This window comes from Musa acuminata, chromosome BXJ2-7, assembly GCF_036884655.1.
Source record: "Musa acuminata AAA Group cultivar baxijiao chromosome BXJ2-7, Cavendish_Baxijiao_AAA, whole genome shotgun sequence".
Taxonomy (NCBI): domain Eukaryota; kingdom Viridiplantae; phylum Streptophyta; class Magnoliopsida; order Zingiberales; family Musaceae; genus Musa; species Musa acuminata.
Genome location: NC_088344.1, coordinates 7,857,137 through 7,875,456, shown reverse-complemented (window position 1 = coordinate 7,875,456; position 18,320 = coordinate 7,857,137). Strand labels below are relative to the sequence as shown.

Genomic DNA, 18,320 nt, shown 5'->3' with positions numbered 1-18,320 from the left:
GGGGACGAAAAAAAAGAAAGAACCAAGCACTGACTTAACCATCGAGGAGTTAAAGTCGGGAACCACCTGACGATGGCTTTCTGTGTAGTAGTACGATTAACTTGGAAACACGACCGTCTCAACCGAGAGGCGCCCTCCCTCAGACGGACTCTGCATCCCGACGCGCAGGTGTGATCAACTCTGGCACCCCATTCAACCGATCGTAGACTTTCAATATCGACCCGTGGATGAGGCCGTGCTGACTCACCTGTCACAGTGCATCAGTTCACCAACAACTATATTATAATTTCATTATAAGGATTTAATCGAAAGATTTAATTATAACATTGTGACCGGTGTCTACATATGTATTTCCAAGTAGATTAACTAAATCTTGCATGACACCTACAATTGATGAGGCCATGTGAAGGATATAATATTTCTAGTGGGCATGTTGGAAAATATAAAAACATATCAAAACTATCAGTAGTAATAAGATTTATTTACTCATTGTCACTCGTAAAAAATGTATTTATAGACATAGTTTAGCTCAAAATCGAGTTGTATACCTTGCAAAATTCATCTCTATGGTTAAAATGTGCACAAGAAAAAAAAAAAAAGGATGAATTGACGAGATTTTTTTTTTAGTTTTTCACTTGAGGATATCGTTTTAGATATTTCTCAAATAACATTCATTATTTTTCATAATGTTAGAAATGTTTCGTGACAAGATAATTGAAGCAACACATGATAAACCTCGATCCATAGGATTAATGAATTCAATCGTAATGTATAAGATTTGTATAATTTAATCTTCGATAGCTTAGTATTCAATCCTCGATTCATTTATAGTATTTTTGAACATGCTTATAGCATTTTTGATGCCTCCATCAAAACATAATAACTAAGGTAAATTTATTCAAAACATAATAGAAATTAGCTCATCTCAAAAAATAAAAATAAAAATATGTATTATTATCGGTTTAGGAAAAAAAACAACTAAATGGGAAGAATTTTATGTTAGTTATAATATTTTTATGTACACTTACAATGATTTTGACATCTTCACCAAAACAAAACAAGCTTACAAAAACACAGAAGCAAATGAACTTAAAATCAAACAAAAACCAACTCATATATAAAAATATTTTTTTTAAAAAAATATATTATTGCCAAACAAAAATAATCAAATAAGGATAATTATAAATAGGCTTATATTATTTTTTCTACATCCAAAAAATAATAAATGTCTATTTAAAAATAGACAAATAGACTTAAAACCTAACAAAAACCACCGCATACATAAACATAAGATTTCAAATAGGTATATTTATTTATTTAGGATTAAAAACAACCAAATAGAGAGATTTTGAGATCTCAAAAAAAAAAAACTACAACTCTATTTACAAGTATTATTATTAAGGAATTAAAATCAATAGGTATTGCTTCAATTATCTTATTACAAGTATATTTCAAAAATTACAATAAATGATGGCGCCATTTCAAAAATATGAAAGGGGTACCTCCCTAGAAAAATGTTTTAAAAAAGAGATTTATTTATGGAAAATTACTCAAATAAAAATAAAATATATTTTTGTAGATTTGGAAGACCATTATATCATATATAAAGATATATATATATTTATTTATGTAGGTTAGATGGGAGTTCGTGATAGAAGTCTGTCCGCTTCCTCAACAAACATTCAGCGACTTATGTTACGAACGAGGGTGGGAAAGAGGATGGGCGCCTCCTTATCGGCTTATCCTGGTGGGGAACAAAGTCGTGACCTAAGTCGGATCATGAAACGTTTTGATCCCGCTGGGAATCGGAGTGGGCAATCAATTCGTGCTATAAACATATTTCAAACGACGGCCCTTTTGAGACGTGACATTGAAACCTTCTGTTCGCCGACTTGTTTTGCCGTCGCCCGAGGCCCGTCTTGGACATGACCCTTTTCTTCGATTTTAGCATCCCCTTCCTCGAGCGGGACAGCGGCGGGGGCGGCGGAGGTGGCACCTCGTCGGAGAACAAGGCGCGGAAGGACGCGCGGCTGAGGGCGGTGGTGAGGGCCATGGAGCTCGGCTACGCCGGCGTCGCCTACGACCGCCCCTTCCGCGGCGTCCTGTCCGACGCTGACCGCTGCAAGATCGCCCCTTTCCCCCTTTCCTCCCTCCTCAAGGCCGCCCCCGCCCTCGCAGCTTCCGCCGCCTTCCACCGCGACCTCCTCGGCGCTCCCCTCGCCTCCCCCTTTCGCCAGTACACCCGCTTGACCATCTCCGCCCACTGCGCCGCCTCCGCCGTTGCCCTCAATGGCAACGCCCTACTAAGGACCTACGACCTAGTTGCCCTGCGCCCTCTGAACCAGGACGCCTTCGACAAGGCCTGCGAGTCCTCCGAGGTGCAATTGAGTTCCAGTTTTGTCTTTAGCGTTCATAACCTTATGCACTAATTTTGTATTTTCTAGAAGCGATTTGGGTTCAGCCGTAAATTGCACCTTAGAATCAGATTAATTTGGATTTCTTTAGAAAATCGTGATGTTTGCCAGATGCCAAAGAGGACGATGGTTACCGAATTCAAGAACGAATTACTTAGATGATGAATCAGTATGATTAATCTCATTGCTTGGAAGACACGGGCACATAAATGCTCATATACGAAGGGCAGTGCCGTTGGGGTGCTAAGAATGAAAGCAAATCTGAGAATAGCCATATGTTGTGTAGTGTTAGTCCTCTTTTTCCGAGGTGATGAAGCAACATAATTCTTCGTGATAAAGTTCTTTGCTTCACATTTCAAACAATCAATTAACCTTCTAAAATTACTTCCTTGAATGCCATTATTGGTTATTACCAGAGGATAGTTTTCTGGTTTCTTTTACCTCATAAGAGGCTTCCAAGCCAAAAGATAATTCATTGCTTTCATCTATTGAGTACATTGAGTGGCAATCATGAAGCACAATTGCAGAAGCATCATATACATTTATTAGACTGTCATTTATTTGATTCAGTCCTACAACTAAAAGAATATATACAAACTCCTAATAAGAATCGTTTTCTAAAAGTTTATAAATTGGTACATATTCTTGTTCCATGTAACTTAGTGCCTATTCTTCTGGTGCTTCTGACTTTTGTAATCCTGTGTTGCAAATTTTGTTGATGATGGTCTTTTTATCTTTCAACCTATATATTTTTCATAGAATTATTTCATAGTTTTGGTTGAGATCTGAGGTTCAAATGAATTTACTTGTTATTAAAATGTTAATCAGGTTGATATAATTGCAATGGATTTTTCTCAAAAACTTCCCTTCCGTCTGAAGCTTCCGTTCATTAAGCTTGCTATTCAGGTGCTGTAAGTGAGTATGCTGCATGCATCGGTTCTTTTATCTCGTTATAATTCCTGATCGTCTGGTCATATCTGCATATTTTTCTTGCTTATATCTCATTTTGAATTTTTTTTTTGCAGCGTGGATTATATTTTGAAATTACCTATTCTCACCTTATAGCTGATGTTCATGTTAGGAGGCAAATCCTATCAGATGCCAAGGTGAATTAGTAATTTTTCTCTGCTTATTTGAGAAACTAACTTGAGCTGTGCTATTTGTTTACTTTACAGGCATCTGTTGGTGGGTTTATGTTTAGTGTATTCTATTGTGAATTTGAAGGATACCTATTTCCTTTAAACCAAGTGTCGTGCAATATGTTCTTTGTTCTCTTACTCTTGGTTCTGTAATTCAGTTCTCAAGCTTTAACTTGTTCTCTTATGGATAGACTGAATATGTGACTTATTTTCTCTCTTTTGTTTTTACCCATATATATTTGTGGTCTAACCAAGGTTTGAGTATATGTCTAACTAGAATCTGGATTTTGTTTTTGTTGAGAGCAGAGCACTAAATTTAGGTTTCTTCTATTTTTATCTGGTTGAAGAGTAATTGTGTCATTTAATTTTACAAATATTTATTTGTATCTATAGAGAATTAGTTGGGATATTCTTCTTTTTATGTTTTTAGGTAAAGAGTCTAAGTGATGGTGTTTGACTAAGATGTTTCTTTCTTTAGTTTAAGGTTGAGAAAAGGTCCAGATTTGTTGAATTTTGGATTACTAGGGAGGCAAAGGTAAGAAAGAAACCTTGGTTGCTTTTCACATAATGTTTCTGTTTATGCTACTGTAGCTTAAACAATAAGTACTATAGTGATTTGAACAATAACTCCGTGGCTGTTTCATTTGCTCTTTGGGTCCTTTATAAGAAATTAATCAATGCATGTTTGAGCTGTACCGGCCTTTAGAAAAGGAACTACTATATGATTTGTATTAAAATTAAGTAAATTTTCTCGTCTGTTTCTCCTAGACACAGTTTCTTCTTCCTCTGTATTGTTTCATTTGTTGCAACACTTCTCTTCCTTCACCAATATCTCTGCACAATCATCATGCTTCCTTCATCAGGAGGCACTTACGTTGTGTGCCGAACAAGAGTCCTCTATGGTTCTAAGGAAGCCAAAAAGACTTGTGGAGAGAAGAAGAAGGTGATTATTTGCAGATCTAGTAGTGAAAATAAGATTTTCTCTAGAATCTCTACCACCCATCACATGGATGCTATCAATTGCTCTATGGTACATCAACCTCTGAGATTTGGGATTGATCTGCAAAATATTATATTGAAAACCCATCATTGCGATTGGATTACTATCTGTTGGGAGTGGCGTCCCTTTGCTTGCAACTGTTAGCCATGAGGCCATGAGACTGTTGACTGTCTCCAATCAGGCTAAAGTACCATTTTGTTGTGTTGGCTTAAGATTTGTCATTTGAGGCCTATTGATAGGTGTGAACTCCCAATATATTGGTGTCATATAAATATAACTTTTTTAAGTAAATTATAGATTGTGATGCAATATGTTGAAGCTAGAATTGAGCATCTAGACATCTGTAACTCAACATGAGAGTTTTATTGGAGAGAATATTTATATGGTCTTTTGTGTTAACAACACTTGAATATATAAACTAGAAAACATTGTGTTTGTTCTTAATTTTTCAAACTCAAGAGTCAAGATGGTCTTCTTTTAGATTTCATATAATCATGTGTTTGATAATGATTAGACTGTCTTTGACTCCTATACTAGCATCTTTGGGCATCTTTAATTATTGACCAGACTATTTTACGGCATGGCATGGACTCTGAGATTGATATGGCTTGATCCCTCATTCATTATGATAACTTTATTCATTGTATAGTTTGGTCAAGTCAATAATCATCATCTATGAAGTATGTAAGAAGCATCACAAGCATAGATGAGTAGCAAGCATTCACAAGATACTTTAATGGCATGTGCAAACTAGAAAACACTAAGTTAAAAGTTCAAATCACACACACACACACACACACACGCATCACGAGCATAGATGAGTAGCAAGCATTCACAAGATACTTTAATGGCATGTGCAAACTAGAAAACACTAAGTTAAAAGTTCAAATCACACACACACACACCCACACATATCTGACATGTCTTGAAGTCTCCTGTAGATTATGTAGACCTATGTACATGTAGCCTATTAACATAATTGTGTGAGATAAATGTGCATTATTATGTTCTGAAATTCCCAACATTTTTAAGAGGTATCCAACATATGCTGGTGTCCAACACGAACAAAACAAATGTTTTGAAGTGTTTGTGCTTCGTAGATTTTGTGTGGAGTCAGTGGTCCCTTCTCATCAATCACATGTATTGTATGTGCAAAATTTTAGTTATGTCATACTTGGGCCCATGAGAAAGATCGTTCTTGAGGTTAGCTTTTACCTGCAATGTGATTAAGTGTACTTTAGAACAAATACTAATCCTGATGATGTAATTAGGAAGGACAAATAGTCTAGAATATACTTCTATTTTTAGGTCTTAGATGCAAGGTCTTCTAGTATACAATTTGAAGCCATAACCTTCAGTTTTTGTGATATTATTTAAGTATATGTTCCACTGTCTTTCATGAAAAAGTGCTCTGAAATAGAATGAAGTACCTTTATCTGCAGCTTTATTTGGCTTTGCTCCTAAATATTTTTTTTCTTAAGACGCAATGACAGATATATTGTTTATCCTATGAAATCTTAAGACGTATAACCAGTGATAGCATGCTTATCCTACTAATGCTGATGGTCAGAGAATTTGTTGTAGTCTCTTGTAAAAGAATTAAGTATTGCTTGCTAAATGTCACATGCTGTTATTATTTTCTATTACTAGCAATAGTAAGTATCCAGGAATACCTTATCACTCACATCCACCCTCATGAATGGTTACGCAAATCCATGTATCCAACACATATGAATGGGTAAAATGCTCATTAGCCTTTTTGATTATAAATCTTACATATCATCTGATATCATGCTACTAGAAGTGGATCTTTTTGTTATTTGGGCCTCTTATGAACTTCTGCTGCTTGTCATTCTCTCGGAATATTGAATTTTAAGTATGTAAATTATTTTAATTATCTTTCTTTGATATTAAGTTGGACAAACAACTAGGATTTTAGATCAGAATCATGTGTCCATATCATTATAACATTTCCAGTATAAAACTTGGTTATCTAAAGCCACTACAGTGCATGTCTGGAACTATTTTTAAAGAAGGAATTTAGAGTGAGGAAGTACCTAGAAAGTGGGTGTTCTGACGAATTTTAACAGAGTTGATAAATTAGTAATGCACAAATACAACTTTATGTCTGCTCGCAAGAATGAGAAAAGCTTTAAAGAAACGGAAGGACAACTGGGATAGCAGAGGGGGTCAAATGAATTTTGGAAGGAAGAATAACTTTTGAGTCCAATGTCATATGGTTACTGGTCTTGAAAGATTGTGGTGACATATGGTGAAGCTTTATGCTTCGGAGATGTTGTCTGTTGTAATCTCTCCAGACATCAAGACTAAATCTGTTTCATAATTGGCATGTTTGCTAGATTAAGCTTCTCTCACAGTGGCTCATCTAGTCTTTTAGCTGGTTGTATTCTAAAACATAGATTTCATGCATAACATGTTCACTTTTGGATTTATAGCTACTAGCTGACTGGACCAGAGGAAAGAATCTCATCTTTTCAAGTGCTGCTTCTACTGTTAATGATGTTAGAGGGCCATATGACGTTGCCAACCTGGCAGTATTTTTGCTTGGTCTGTCTTTGGAGCGAGCTAAAGCTGCTATTTCGGGAAATTGCAGGTTGATTAATCCTCTCTTTTAAATGGCTGAAACTTCTTATGCATCTTATGTAATATATATTGCATATGTTTGTTGTTTTATGTTGTTTGTTTCATTAACAGGTCACTGGTAGCTAATGCTCTAAGGAAGAAGCATTTTTACAAGGAAACTATTAAAATCGAAAGAATCTTACCGGATGAACAATCCAACTCAAAAAGATTTTGGTTTGATGACTGGAATGAATGGGATCCTCTATCTAGTGGGAACGGTGATTTGCCATCATTGGATAATATCCCAAAAATGTTCTCTTCTACTAGCAAACCGCCTTTTAGCTCAAATTCAATTGATTTCACATCTATATTCAGTGAATCACCATTTTTATTTGGTGAAAATGCTGCATTGACGTCATCAATCAAGACATTTGGGTCACCTACTGCTCCCAATGAAATTCCTGCTGCTGTTGCTGATGATGCAACAGATCAAGTTGCTATTGATGAAAGTTCATTGTTAAACAAGATATCTATGACTCCGACAACTCTAAGTCAACAGAAGCCTGCCTGTGAAGATGTTCTAGTTTCCCCAGATGATATGACAACAGTACTTGCTGATTCTAAGGAATCTTGCCAATCTTTTGAGCTCAGTGAATGCCTAAAAATTTCAGATGAATGTATGGTTTCTCATACTGGTACGTTGCCTTCAGCCACTGCAGTATCAAAGGCTAGCAACTACACTTATAATGATGATCTTCTACTATCAAATGCTGATCAAACATCCTCTGCTGTCACGGAAAAGAAACCATCTAATATGCTTGTGGAGGTTCAGAAAAGTTCAGATCAGTTTTATAACCATGCCATTGAGACTTCAAATGATGCTGCAGAGTTTGTGGAGTGCATTCCTGATGTTGCAGGTGATCAGATGTCAGTGGATGATGAAGGGCATTTTTTTGCTGATGTAGTGGTGAAAAAGGATATACCAAAAATAGTTGAGCAAGAGCAGAAACGTCACGGTGATCATTGCATGACTCTGCAGAAGTGTCTTATACAACCTGTATCAAGTAACACAGGAGCAAGCTTAATATCATCAGGAGAGGATATTCTATCAAAAGGTGCTTTAAAGGAGACCAAAGAGCAGAAGGAAGGAGTTCCTTTTTTTAAAATTGATGCTCTAGTAGAGAAAAACACAACTGTGGTCAAAGATGAGATCCAGAAGTCAGAAACTAAATCAGGTACTGCGATCAATATGATTTCCCTGTCATTTATATGGCTACCTAAACTATCATTGTAGCTTGGTTGAGTTTGTACAGAAAAAAAGGATGAATCAATAGCTTACATATGTAAAATTAAATGTTTCATATTCTAATTCTCAATTATTTCCTTTTTTTCCTATTAAGCAGCACAACTTTATTTTCCTTTGCCTTGCCAATCTTGCCCATTGACATGCCTATGGTCAAGCCAAGCCTTGGTGATGGTTAAACCATTTCTATTAAGTACTGAAGTATGCTATAGCATGCACATGTCTTTTGAACATTGGAGTTGTATGATGCTTGTTGGATCCATGAATGTCTGCATTGCTAGGGTTCTTGTTTATGATGTTTGCTAGGATGTAATGCATGGTCATTTGTTGGTTTACATACATGCGCTGGCATATAAGATAATCATGCTTCAATATCAAGCGTGCCAAGTGCAATAAGCCTGATTAACCCATCCATGTCGGTAGTCCTGTTTACTGTGACATAGCATAGTATTTATGCACTTATATTTGGTGGATAGAGATAAGCCTTGTGCCCTATATATATATTTGTGTGTGTGTGTGTGTGCTTAAATGCTATGAGACAAGGGAGGCAGAAACACTTTCTCAGGTTTTCTCCTTCACTGTTGTACTTTCCTTTTTTTCTGTATTCTATTTTGTATATTTTGGTCCGGTGATCCCTAAAAACCCATTAACTTTTGTTGCGATTTCTTGATGGTGTCTGACTTGCTGTGTGTCCAGATTATTTGTTGTTTGATCCTTGTATGTTTAAGGGTGACATCTGCTGTCTGTCCTTTCTACATAAGGTTTGAAAATCTGCTGTCCCACTACTCACTAGAAAATCTTGGATCTGAAAATCATCAAACTTATTTTGAATAGTTTGCAGTATGGCCCAGTAGAGTATGGCACAAGTGCCTAGCACCAGACTTGTACCCAAGTGTACCACCTGGTATGCCTGTTACAGGGCCATTACTCCCTGATAATTGGCAGTATAAGCTATGTACCAAGCTGTTTCTATTTTTTGTTTTTTAAGCCTTTTTAGGTTCTTTTTCGGAGCCTCAATACATACACATACGGACACTGCTCTGACTGACAATACCAGTACACGAAATTTGCGAAACAATTTAGATAGTCTTAAAGCCTAACCTAACCATATGTTTATTTGTTTGAAGATTTAATTTTCTTTCATTGATATGATTTTTATTGAATTATTTGTTGTAAATTAGGGTTCTAGGATAGTAGGATAATTTTCTGTTTCTAGTCAACTAGTTCTAGAATTAATTTTGGGTTTTATTGAGATATTTGGATTTTGCTTTTTGTGTTTGGGGATTACTGGTTCTTGTGTCCTACAGTAATTGTGATAAAATTCAACCATGTTTTAGATCATGAATGCAAATTTCACAGCATATTTGACCTACATGTTTGTTGGTTACATACATGGAGTCAGATGGTATTAGTTGCTTTTGCAAATAGTCTCTTGAGTTTGTAGTTTTCATTGTCAGAAACTTTTTGAAAAATATTGTTATATGAGTTATTCTTGGTTGCTTGCAGGAAGAGGAAACCATAGAGAAAGGTTATCTTATCCAGCTTATCCTTTGCCTTTTAAGAGTCTGTTTAAGCCTTTGCTTTTCCGGAAGAAACTGTGCAAACCAAAAAGAAAGAGGAAGCATTTATAGGAAAGATGAGTTATTATCCTTTTTAACAGGCATATTTCTTGATATATATTTATATATATCTCAGCTTTCTTTGTTTTGCTTCTCTTCTTTCTATCCTTTGGTTTTGTTTCTATCTTCTTGCTCATGTCAGAAGTTTGTCATTGGCTCATATATCTCTGCTACATTCGTCTGAGTTTTTCTTCATCTAATAGCTTGGGCAGTTGATGATACCTGTTCAATACAAAGCTGAATTTTTTGATGAACAATATGCAGTATGTGGAACACTTCATTGCTTTTTATATTATGTTGTCATCATTTATGTAAATTATACAGGCTTCTAAATCTGCTGTATAGGTTAGCCAGTGATTTTTTTATTATCATTTTAACTTGACAAGCAATCTGCTTGTTGCAGATTACAGCTGAAATTCGAGGAACAACTCCCAGATCTTTGAATGTCGTTCTTTAATTTAAAATTTTTACTTTGTTCCAACATTTGTAGGTACTGTATCTTTTCTAGAAGAAGCTAAATAATTTCAATGGTGCACAGTTTGGTTGGGTTGTGTATACAGTTAAACTGAAAGCACAACTGATATGTTCAATTTTCCTAAACAGATTTGAAATTAACAAAGAAACCAACAGAGCATATTTGGTTTGGCTTGGTTCTTGTCATCACTTTTGCATTGGATGGTTCAATTCTATGTTATATGCATGTTTGCCCTTAGGGGGTTACCAACTGTCTCCATGTCAATGCAGAAAGGGAAGATTGGTTCTTAGACAACTAATTTTCCTCAGAAAGATAAGTAATAATATCAAGAAAAATCATCAAAATCTACAGCGATTATTGTTGGGCTTGGATCAAAGACAGAAGTTCTAAAAAAAAAAAAGTATTTAAGAAGAGAGAGAACATGCTTAACTATTGCAGTAGTGGTCTAAAGTGGTTCGAACTTGAGTGACAATCCTATGCTAGTGAAGGAATTATTTAAAAAAAGGTGGTGACAGTTCGACTAATAAATGAGCCATGTGTGTGTGGTGGAGCTAGGATCAGCCACTGGTGGAAGAAAAGTGAGGTTACGTTGCTGTACTAGTAGAGGGAAATAGATAGATAGATAGATATATAGATAGATACAGAGGAAGAGGGGATAAGGATTGAGCACCTCAAGGGCTAACATGGTTTGGGGACTTGCATTTTTTTTTTAGCTTCCCGAAAATGTTGATGGCCCCTGTTTGGTTTTTGTGGTATTTTAAATGCCAAAATGAACTGGATTGATTTTTTTTGGGGTTTTCAACTCCTCAATCTGTGTTATAGTATACAAATCTTCTGTAACTGATATAGTCTACTATAGTTGAATGCCCAACTTCTCAATAAGTTGAGACTTATGGTTTTGTTGTTATTGAATAGTTGAATGGCCACCTCTTTGTGCCTTTACTGTGAAAAACCTCTTCTGCTTTGAGTTTGTCAAACTTTTGTAGTGAAATGTTCTTGATCTACCAAAATAGTCCAACAGGTTCCTAATCCTGCATGTTCTGCTAGGAGTTATATTTGTAGCCTTCAATTGAAGAGGTTGGCTATGACATGGAACATGTTGCTTAGGTTGCATTGGAGCAGCCTGACTGGCCGAGAAGGTCTGGGCTCTGCTTATGACCTGGGCCACCTGGTTAGTCCAATACTTATGATCCCCAAGCTCAGTCCTGGCAGGCTTGCTGACACTGGCTGCATTGGATCCTTCTTAAGTTTGTAGCCCCTCCCAATTTCATTGTTCTGGTCCTATATGCTGATGAATAGAGTATGTTGTTATTGGTATAGTAAGTACTATACAACAGTATGTCATGGTGACTATACTACGGAGATGTAACTCAGAAAAACACTAGTTTGATGTATCTGCTCAGGCTGGAATTGTGGACTTCAAGCATTAATTAAGGCTCATTTCAATGGGTCTTTTTGGGCTATGACCAGCCCGTTGGTCTGAGACTGCCTAGCCCATGAATAGGTCTAGCTCCAAGGTTGCACTAGCTCCTACCTGGTAGGGTAAGAGTTTTTAGTAGACCGTTGTATGAAAATCATGTAAGAGTAGCCTATTAATTGACTGAAGGTTTCAATTACTAGTTCAATTGATACGCATTGATTTATAGTTCCAAGGATATTAGAATGATATTATTCTAAAAGTACCTAAAAAGATATTCAGAGTGGATCATGGTAGATTTTTTATTCCAGTCGATATAATGTGCCTTTTTTTGGCTATGACCAGCTTATCAGGGCTGAGACTGCCCAAATCATGAACTGGTCGAGCATTGAGGTTGCACTAGTACCTACTCGGTAGACTAATAGGAGTAGCATTGCAATTGAATGATAATCATGTGAGAGTAGCCTATTTTTAGAATCAAGGTTTAAATAGTAGTTGGATCAGTACCAACTCATATTTACCTGTCTAACCATGAACCAGTGCCGGACTATATTGGTTGATACTGTGATATTTAATTTTTGCATTTTTTCAATGATATTAGGTGGTTTAGGTTGGTGTATTTCGTGGTATAGCAATAAAGTTCTAGTCCTATCAGTTGTTGAAATTGGTACTGAACCAAGATTTAAATACCTTTTTTGAATTGTCTACATCGATCTTGTTGTTTTTTGTCATAAGTAGCATTAAGTATGTGATTTTTATTTTTGAACTTGTCTTGCACTAGGGAATAAAGTTTAATAAGCTTGAAGAGATATTTAACTTGTATATGATTTATTAAATGTTTTTGTGTGAACCTACTACAACACAGAACATTAAGCATACAAGTACTTGATTAGATTGGCTTTATATCATTATCGAGAGATATAATTAACATATATATATATATATATATATATAATACAGGTACTTAACTAGTTAAGAAATCAAATCTGTCATAAAGTTTGGGGCTTAGACTTGGCATGTTTTAATGCCAACACCTAGAACTTTGCTAACTATTTCCATGCATCTTGGTGTTCTCAAAGGTTCTAGTCTTCTGGATATTGATATGCACTATGATTGCTTGAACAGAAGCATAAGATATTGGAAAGATGAGCTATCTCTTGGAGGGGATGCAAATCATTACTTCCAGTGGTCAATGGATTCCTCAATCTTTCTCCTATCATTGTTTGGTTGAATAGCAATAATTTGCACCACTACCAAGGGAAACATCTCTTCAAACTATTTTCAGGAACACTACTGGATTTTCATGTCTCTTCTCATATTGAGACTTACCGCACTTTATGAACATTCACATTCCATGTCAACTCAAAATCATTTAACTTCCTAAATGGAGGAGATTCTAGGCATCTGAACACTTATCATGGATATCAGTTGTGGTTGCATGAATTATGACATATTATGTTGGACATTGTGTTCAACAACATCCTTGATGCGCATCACCTCACAATAATTGCATGCCCACTTATGGTTGTAGTGGTGCAACTGTTTTGCCTGTTGACCTTCAAAGAGTAAAGTTTGGACTACCAAGGGTTGCACCATATCCTAATCTTCCCACTTGTTTTCATATGTTGCTTCCAATGGCTCTAAGCATGGGTGTGCGAGAAAGTTGGAATGCATACTCTGAAACTCTAGATTTTCATGACTACCCAACAGTACAAACTATGTAACTTCTGTTTGCTTGAATCTCAACATTGGTTGCATATAAACAGTTAATTGAGTTCACAAGTCTGCAGTCATCTTGGAATACCCAGTAGCAGTCTCAAATCATGATTTTTAAACAATCATGTTTTGAGGTCATTTTCAGAACTGGTACTGGATGTAGTCGTCAGTTCTACAGATGACTCGTAAGCATGCAATCTTTATCAACGACATCTAGGCTCTGCATTTGTTTTTCTTTGGGTATTGCAGCATAATTTCTCCTAGTGGGATCTCTAATCTTTTGCATCCTAAGGGTCAACATATCTTTGCAAGCTATGATGTAACTGGGTGTAGGATGGACTGTATGATGTTGGGTTGGCCATGACTACTTTCAAGTTGTTGTTCTGACACTATTGGGTTATGTCAATGTGATGCTTGGCTCTCGATGTGGGCTCTGGGACGGTTCATGGAATATTTAGAGGATCTTACTCTGATTGGTTTCGGGCCTGCTGATTCTGTTATGAACCAATTGGTGACCTAAACTGTACAGATCTCTGCTTATTTTGTGACTGAACGTACACATGCTGACCAATAGGTGACTGTGACAACATTTGTGTCTCTTTTATAACTTTCTTATCTAGTACCTTTGCAGGCAGCCATGTTCAAAGGGGAAATTATACACCTGCAGAAGCCCTGTGAGATGTTCCTTTGAACTGTATCAGGGGACCCTGGTGGAACTCAGGCAGGGTCAAAAAATGCTTACAACAGTAGTCCACTCAAGATGTGGTAATTTCCCAATCTCTCTCGTCTTTGAAGTCTTTCTGAAAGGGAAAGGATTTTATATGCATGTTGGTTTAATAGTATCAAACTAAAACGACATGTTTTGATTGTTTGACATGCTGTTCTAAAGGTTGTTCATATGGACATGAGATTCTGAAATAACCATTGTGCATTAAGTTGAAATGATTAGATGCTGGGATTCTTTAAGCATCCAAAGTTGCTGCTAAACACTTTTGTTTCATGGGGTTCCTCGCTTCATGGGGAAAGTGGTAGGTCCATCTTAATCTAGTCAAATGCTAGTTTGAGTACCCTTTTGATGTGCTATGAAGTCAGGAAGCAATATGAGCTACACTACTATAGGATATTGCTTCTGGGTGAGTGGCCCACTATCGTGACCAAAAAAACCTGCACTACATGTTTTGAGCTGAGATACCACCATCACCTGTATGCTTCTGCTTCCTTTATCTTTGATTTGTCACTTGGTGGAAGGGGACCTCTATGTGTTGGTATGACACAAATCCATTAAAAGTTGACCTTATTTCTTCTGGGTTATGCTAGATTGCTTATCCTCTTTATGTGATTCCATGGTGTTGATTTGGTGACTTCCATTCTTTGCTAGTTGCATGATTAATGATCACACAAGTTGTCTCACATCATCAGTAGGATGGATTTCTTGTACTTCATCTCCATATAAAGCAATCATGTCTCAGTTCCTCATGTTTGCTATTTTTCTCTGAATAAACATTGCGTCTTCCATGATCATATGTATTGATCATCCCTTTCTTTAATCTAAAGCATAAACGGCATTGATAGAGGCATGATTGGATCCAAAGTGCTGTAGGTGTGGTAAGGCCAAACTACATGTAGGATGTAGGATTTCAGGCTTTGTCTACAATATTAACCTCTTTCCCACCCGCTCCAACAGTACTAGTAGCTGCCTCCCTCCAATAAAAGGAATACAAGGAGACCGGAGTTGGGCATTATTTACCGCAAAGCTTTAAATATTTATATTGTTTGGTATTGTTGGATAAAATAATAAAACATCGAAAGATGAGTGGTGTATTATTATATGCTCGTCTGATCCTTAATTTGAAGCATCATTTCTTGATGGGTCAGAAATGTGTGGGTCATACAGGAGTCTTCGACTGTGTTGGCAACAACAGTCGTGTGTCAAATCAGGGAGTTGACTTGTTTGCTGACTAAATGTCATGGGGGGGCAATCTTTGGTGTTGTTTGAGCTATCTCCACTTTTGCTTGGTGGGACTCTCGTTCCTGGGAACAGTCCCTTCTTCCTCTCACTCTCTTGGCGACGAATGAATGACCAGTTTTAGTTGGATTGAACATATCATAGTTGAGGTGGTGCATGCAACTGTAGTACAGATGGATCGAATTGAAACTGTTTAAAGAAGAAAATAAAATTAGAATTATACCAACCAAATCAATTGACATCTTTAGATAATTTAATGTCACATGCACTACAGTTGATAGGTATCATTGATCTCTAAAACCTTCGTATCGCTTAGGCTTGTAGGGGCATCCACCTCTGTCTGGGAACCCGCGAAGGCATCTCTCACCCTTTATCCGGACCCACCAAGGTCAAACTACACTTGTCGTGGCCGATGGGTCCCACCATCTCTCTCCCCCTCCCTTGGCGCTCCATAAAAGCAGAAGCCCGTTCCCTTTCTCCGCCTCCTCAAGCCCAAGTGCGAAGCCAGCGCCATGTTCTCTTCCTTCTCCTCCTCCACCACCACCACCAACTCCTATGGCGAGCCCAGCCTCCATCACCCCGAATTCTGCTCCGCCACCTCCCCTCAAGGCCTCTTCCCTGACGCCAATAGCGCCTTCCCTTCATCCTCTCCTCCCTGTACGTCCTTCTCCTCTGAATCGTATCTCCACGGGGGCGGCGGCACCCACTCGCTTCCCTTCCATCATCACTACATTCCCGACTCCCTCAACCAGCCACTGTACTCATCGTCGCCGTCCTCCTCCTCCTGCGACTACCTCGACTTCAACGCTGGCCCGGTGAGGCGGGTCCTCAGCACCGGCAACCTCCAGGTGTGACCAAATTCTCCGCCTTTCTCAGTTTTCGCACCTAAAAATCCCATTTTGAATCGTTTCTCACGTTCAAACTCGGATCTTTGCTCTCTCTTGACGAACTCTTATGACAGGGGGGCAATGGCCTGCACGAGAATTCTAGCCAGGAAGGAGGGGTAGCCGGGAAAGTCGGCCGATACAGTGCCGAGGAGAGGAAGGAACGAATCGAGAGGTATCGGAGCAAACGCAATCAGAGGAACTTCCACAAGAAGATCACTGTATCATTCGATCCAATCCTCCTTGATCAGTCGTTCGTTGTATATTAACAGTTATATTTACGCGGCTCCTATTTCGCATTCCAGTATGAATGCAGGAAGACGTTGGCCGACAGCAGGCCGCGAGTGCGGGGCCGTTTCGCGAGGAATGGTGAGACGGAGACGGAGGCGGCGGTAGAGATGGAGACGGGGACGGATACGGGCGCGGCGGCTGTGAACTGCTTCGACAACTACGAGCAAAACCAATTAGGCGGCAATGGCAGCGATTGCTGGAGGCAGTTGCAGGCGGCGTTGGCGATGGACGACGAAGACGAGTACAGCTACGACGAGGAATTCCTGGCCAGCTTCTCCGACTTCTACTCCATGAACACTCTCTAATGCAACTTCGCTTCCCTTGATGTCTGTTCCTCTCAGTTTCTTCCCATTGATCACACAGCTTTTGTATCATGTCGATGCCACTGTCTTAAACCTCTACATGAGAGAGCCTTTGGGCAGAGGCATTGCCTATTTCATGCATGACTCATGAACAAGGTAAAGACTTACCTGATCACATAAGGTGGTATATGACGCACAAGATGATTTATTGAAGGATTAAACCCACGAGATACGGGAAAAGCCAATGGAATATTGCATCTTATTATGTACACAACAGGAACAAGAAATGTTGCTACAGAAAACAGAGGACTAACAGAGAACATGCTGATTAGACTAGTGTTTCATTAACTTGGGACTATCAACTTTGTTCAAAGGCTACAACACTACCTGGTGAGCCACTGTGTGTGATTCCTTGTTGGTCTTCACTCATAGATGAGAGTGAGCAAGTGCTCTTATGTTTCTTTGAGAAAACATTTTTTGGCACATCAAGTTGCTTTCTTTTGACATGACTAACATAGGTTTAATGCTTATGCTTTTATATGCACATGCCTTGGCAGTGCAGGATGGCCAAAACCACACAGGCAATGAAGCCTCACATAGTCTCACACTTACAAGCTGCCAATGTCTTTGCTGCTTGTTTACTACATGACTGACATACTAGGAAATGCTACAAGTTGCTGATGTCTTTGCTGCTTGTTTACTACCTAGGAAGGTTATCAATCATGTGTTCCACTTAACAACTGGTGGCAGGAGAAATCATGAGTGGTTAACCATGTAGTGGATCCTTCTTAAGTCCATTCATGAGTGGAGAGTACATGCTAAGATCTGGGAAAGCAGCCTTTCTGATGCTCATGTTGAACATGAACAAGTAATTCTATTGAGAACCCACAAGTTCCTTGACCAAGATGTGAGGATTCAACTCTGCAATCAGGAAACCAAATCCATGTGAATTCAGTGAAATGTAGAGCATCTTTTTGGTAACTTTTATCCATGACAATGAATGAATGGAATCCAGTCCTGCTAGTGAAGAACATGAAATAAAAAAATAAAAGTAATTTTTCACTTGATATCTTAATCCTGTAAAACACATCTATTTTCTGATCCTTGATACTTTACATCCACAAAAGCTTACCATACACATGCTTCACAGTCTCCTTGAAGTTTCACAGTAATAATATTTGAAGTTCAAAATTGAAGTTTCAACTCATTTA

At 38.0% G+C, this 18,320-nt stretch overlaps 2 protein-coding genes across 2 annotated transcripts; both read left to right on the top strand.

Moving 5' to 3' along the window:
• The first annotated feature begins 1,854 nt into the window (after window positions 1-1,854).
• On the top strand, window positions 1,855-10,315 carry LOC135616976 (protein GAMETOPHYTE DEFECTIVE 1-like). The gene is made up of 6 exons (XM_065116766.1): window positions 1,855-2,378; window positions 3,243-3,320; window positions 3,440-3,520; window positions 7,010-7,167; window positions 7,269-8,371; window positions 9,946-10,315. The coding sequence occupies exons 1-6, from the start codon at window positions 1,926-1,928 to the stop codon at window positions 10,068-10,070; spliced, it is 1,998 nt and encodes a 665-aa protein (XP_064972838.1). The 5' UTR covers window positions 1,855-1,925; the 3' UTR covers window positions 10,071-10,315.
• A 139-nt stretch (window positions 10,316-10,454) lies between these two features.
• On the top strand, window positions 10,455-17,358 carry LOC135616977 (zinc finger protein CONSTANS-LIKE 2-like). Its single transcript, XM_065116767.1, has 4 exons — window positions 10,455-14,431; window positions 15,949-16,480; window positions 16,594-16,737; window positions 16,822-17,358. The coding sequence occupies exons 2-4, from the start codon at window positions 16,145-16,147 to the stop codon at window positions 17,110-17,112; spliced, it is 771 nt and encodes a 256-aa protein (XP_064972839.1). The 5' UTR covers window positions 10,455-14,431; window positions 15,949-16,144; the 3' UTR covers window positions 17,113-17,358.
• Window positions 17,359-18,320: the final 962 nt, after the last annotated feature.

Coding starts and splice junctions, on each gene's coding strand:
- LOC135616977 (XM_065116767.1), top strand. CDS start 16,145: ATGTTCTCTTCCTTCTCCTCCTCCACCACCACCACCAACTCCTATGGC. Junction 16,481..16,593: donor TCAGCACCGGCAACCTCCAG/GTGTGACCAAAT, acceptor CTCTTATGACAG/GGGGGCAATGGCCTGCACGA. Junction 16,738..16,821: donor ACTTCCACAAGAAGATCACT/GTATCATTCGAT, acceptor TTCGCATTCCAG/TATGAATGCAGGAAGACGTT.
- LOC135616976 (XM_065116766.1), top strand. CDS start 1,926: ATGACCCTTTTCTTCGATTTTAGCATCCCCTTCCTCGAGCGGGACAGC. Junction 3,321..3,439: donor TCATTAAGCTTGCTATTCAG/GTGCTGTAAGTG, acceptor TTTTTTTTGCAG/CGTGGATTATATTTTGAAAT. Junction 3,521..7,009: donor AAATCCTATCAGATGCCAAG/GTGAATTAGTAA, acceptor TTGGATTTATAG/CTACTAGCTGACTGGACCAG.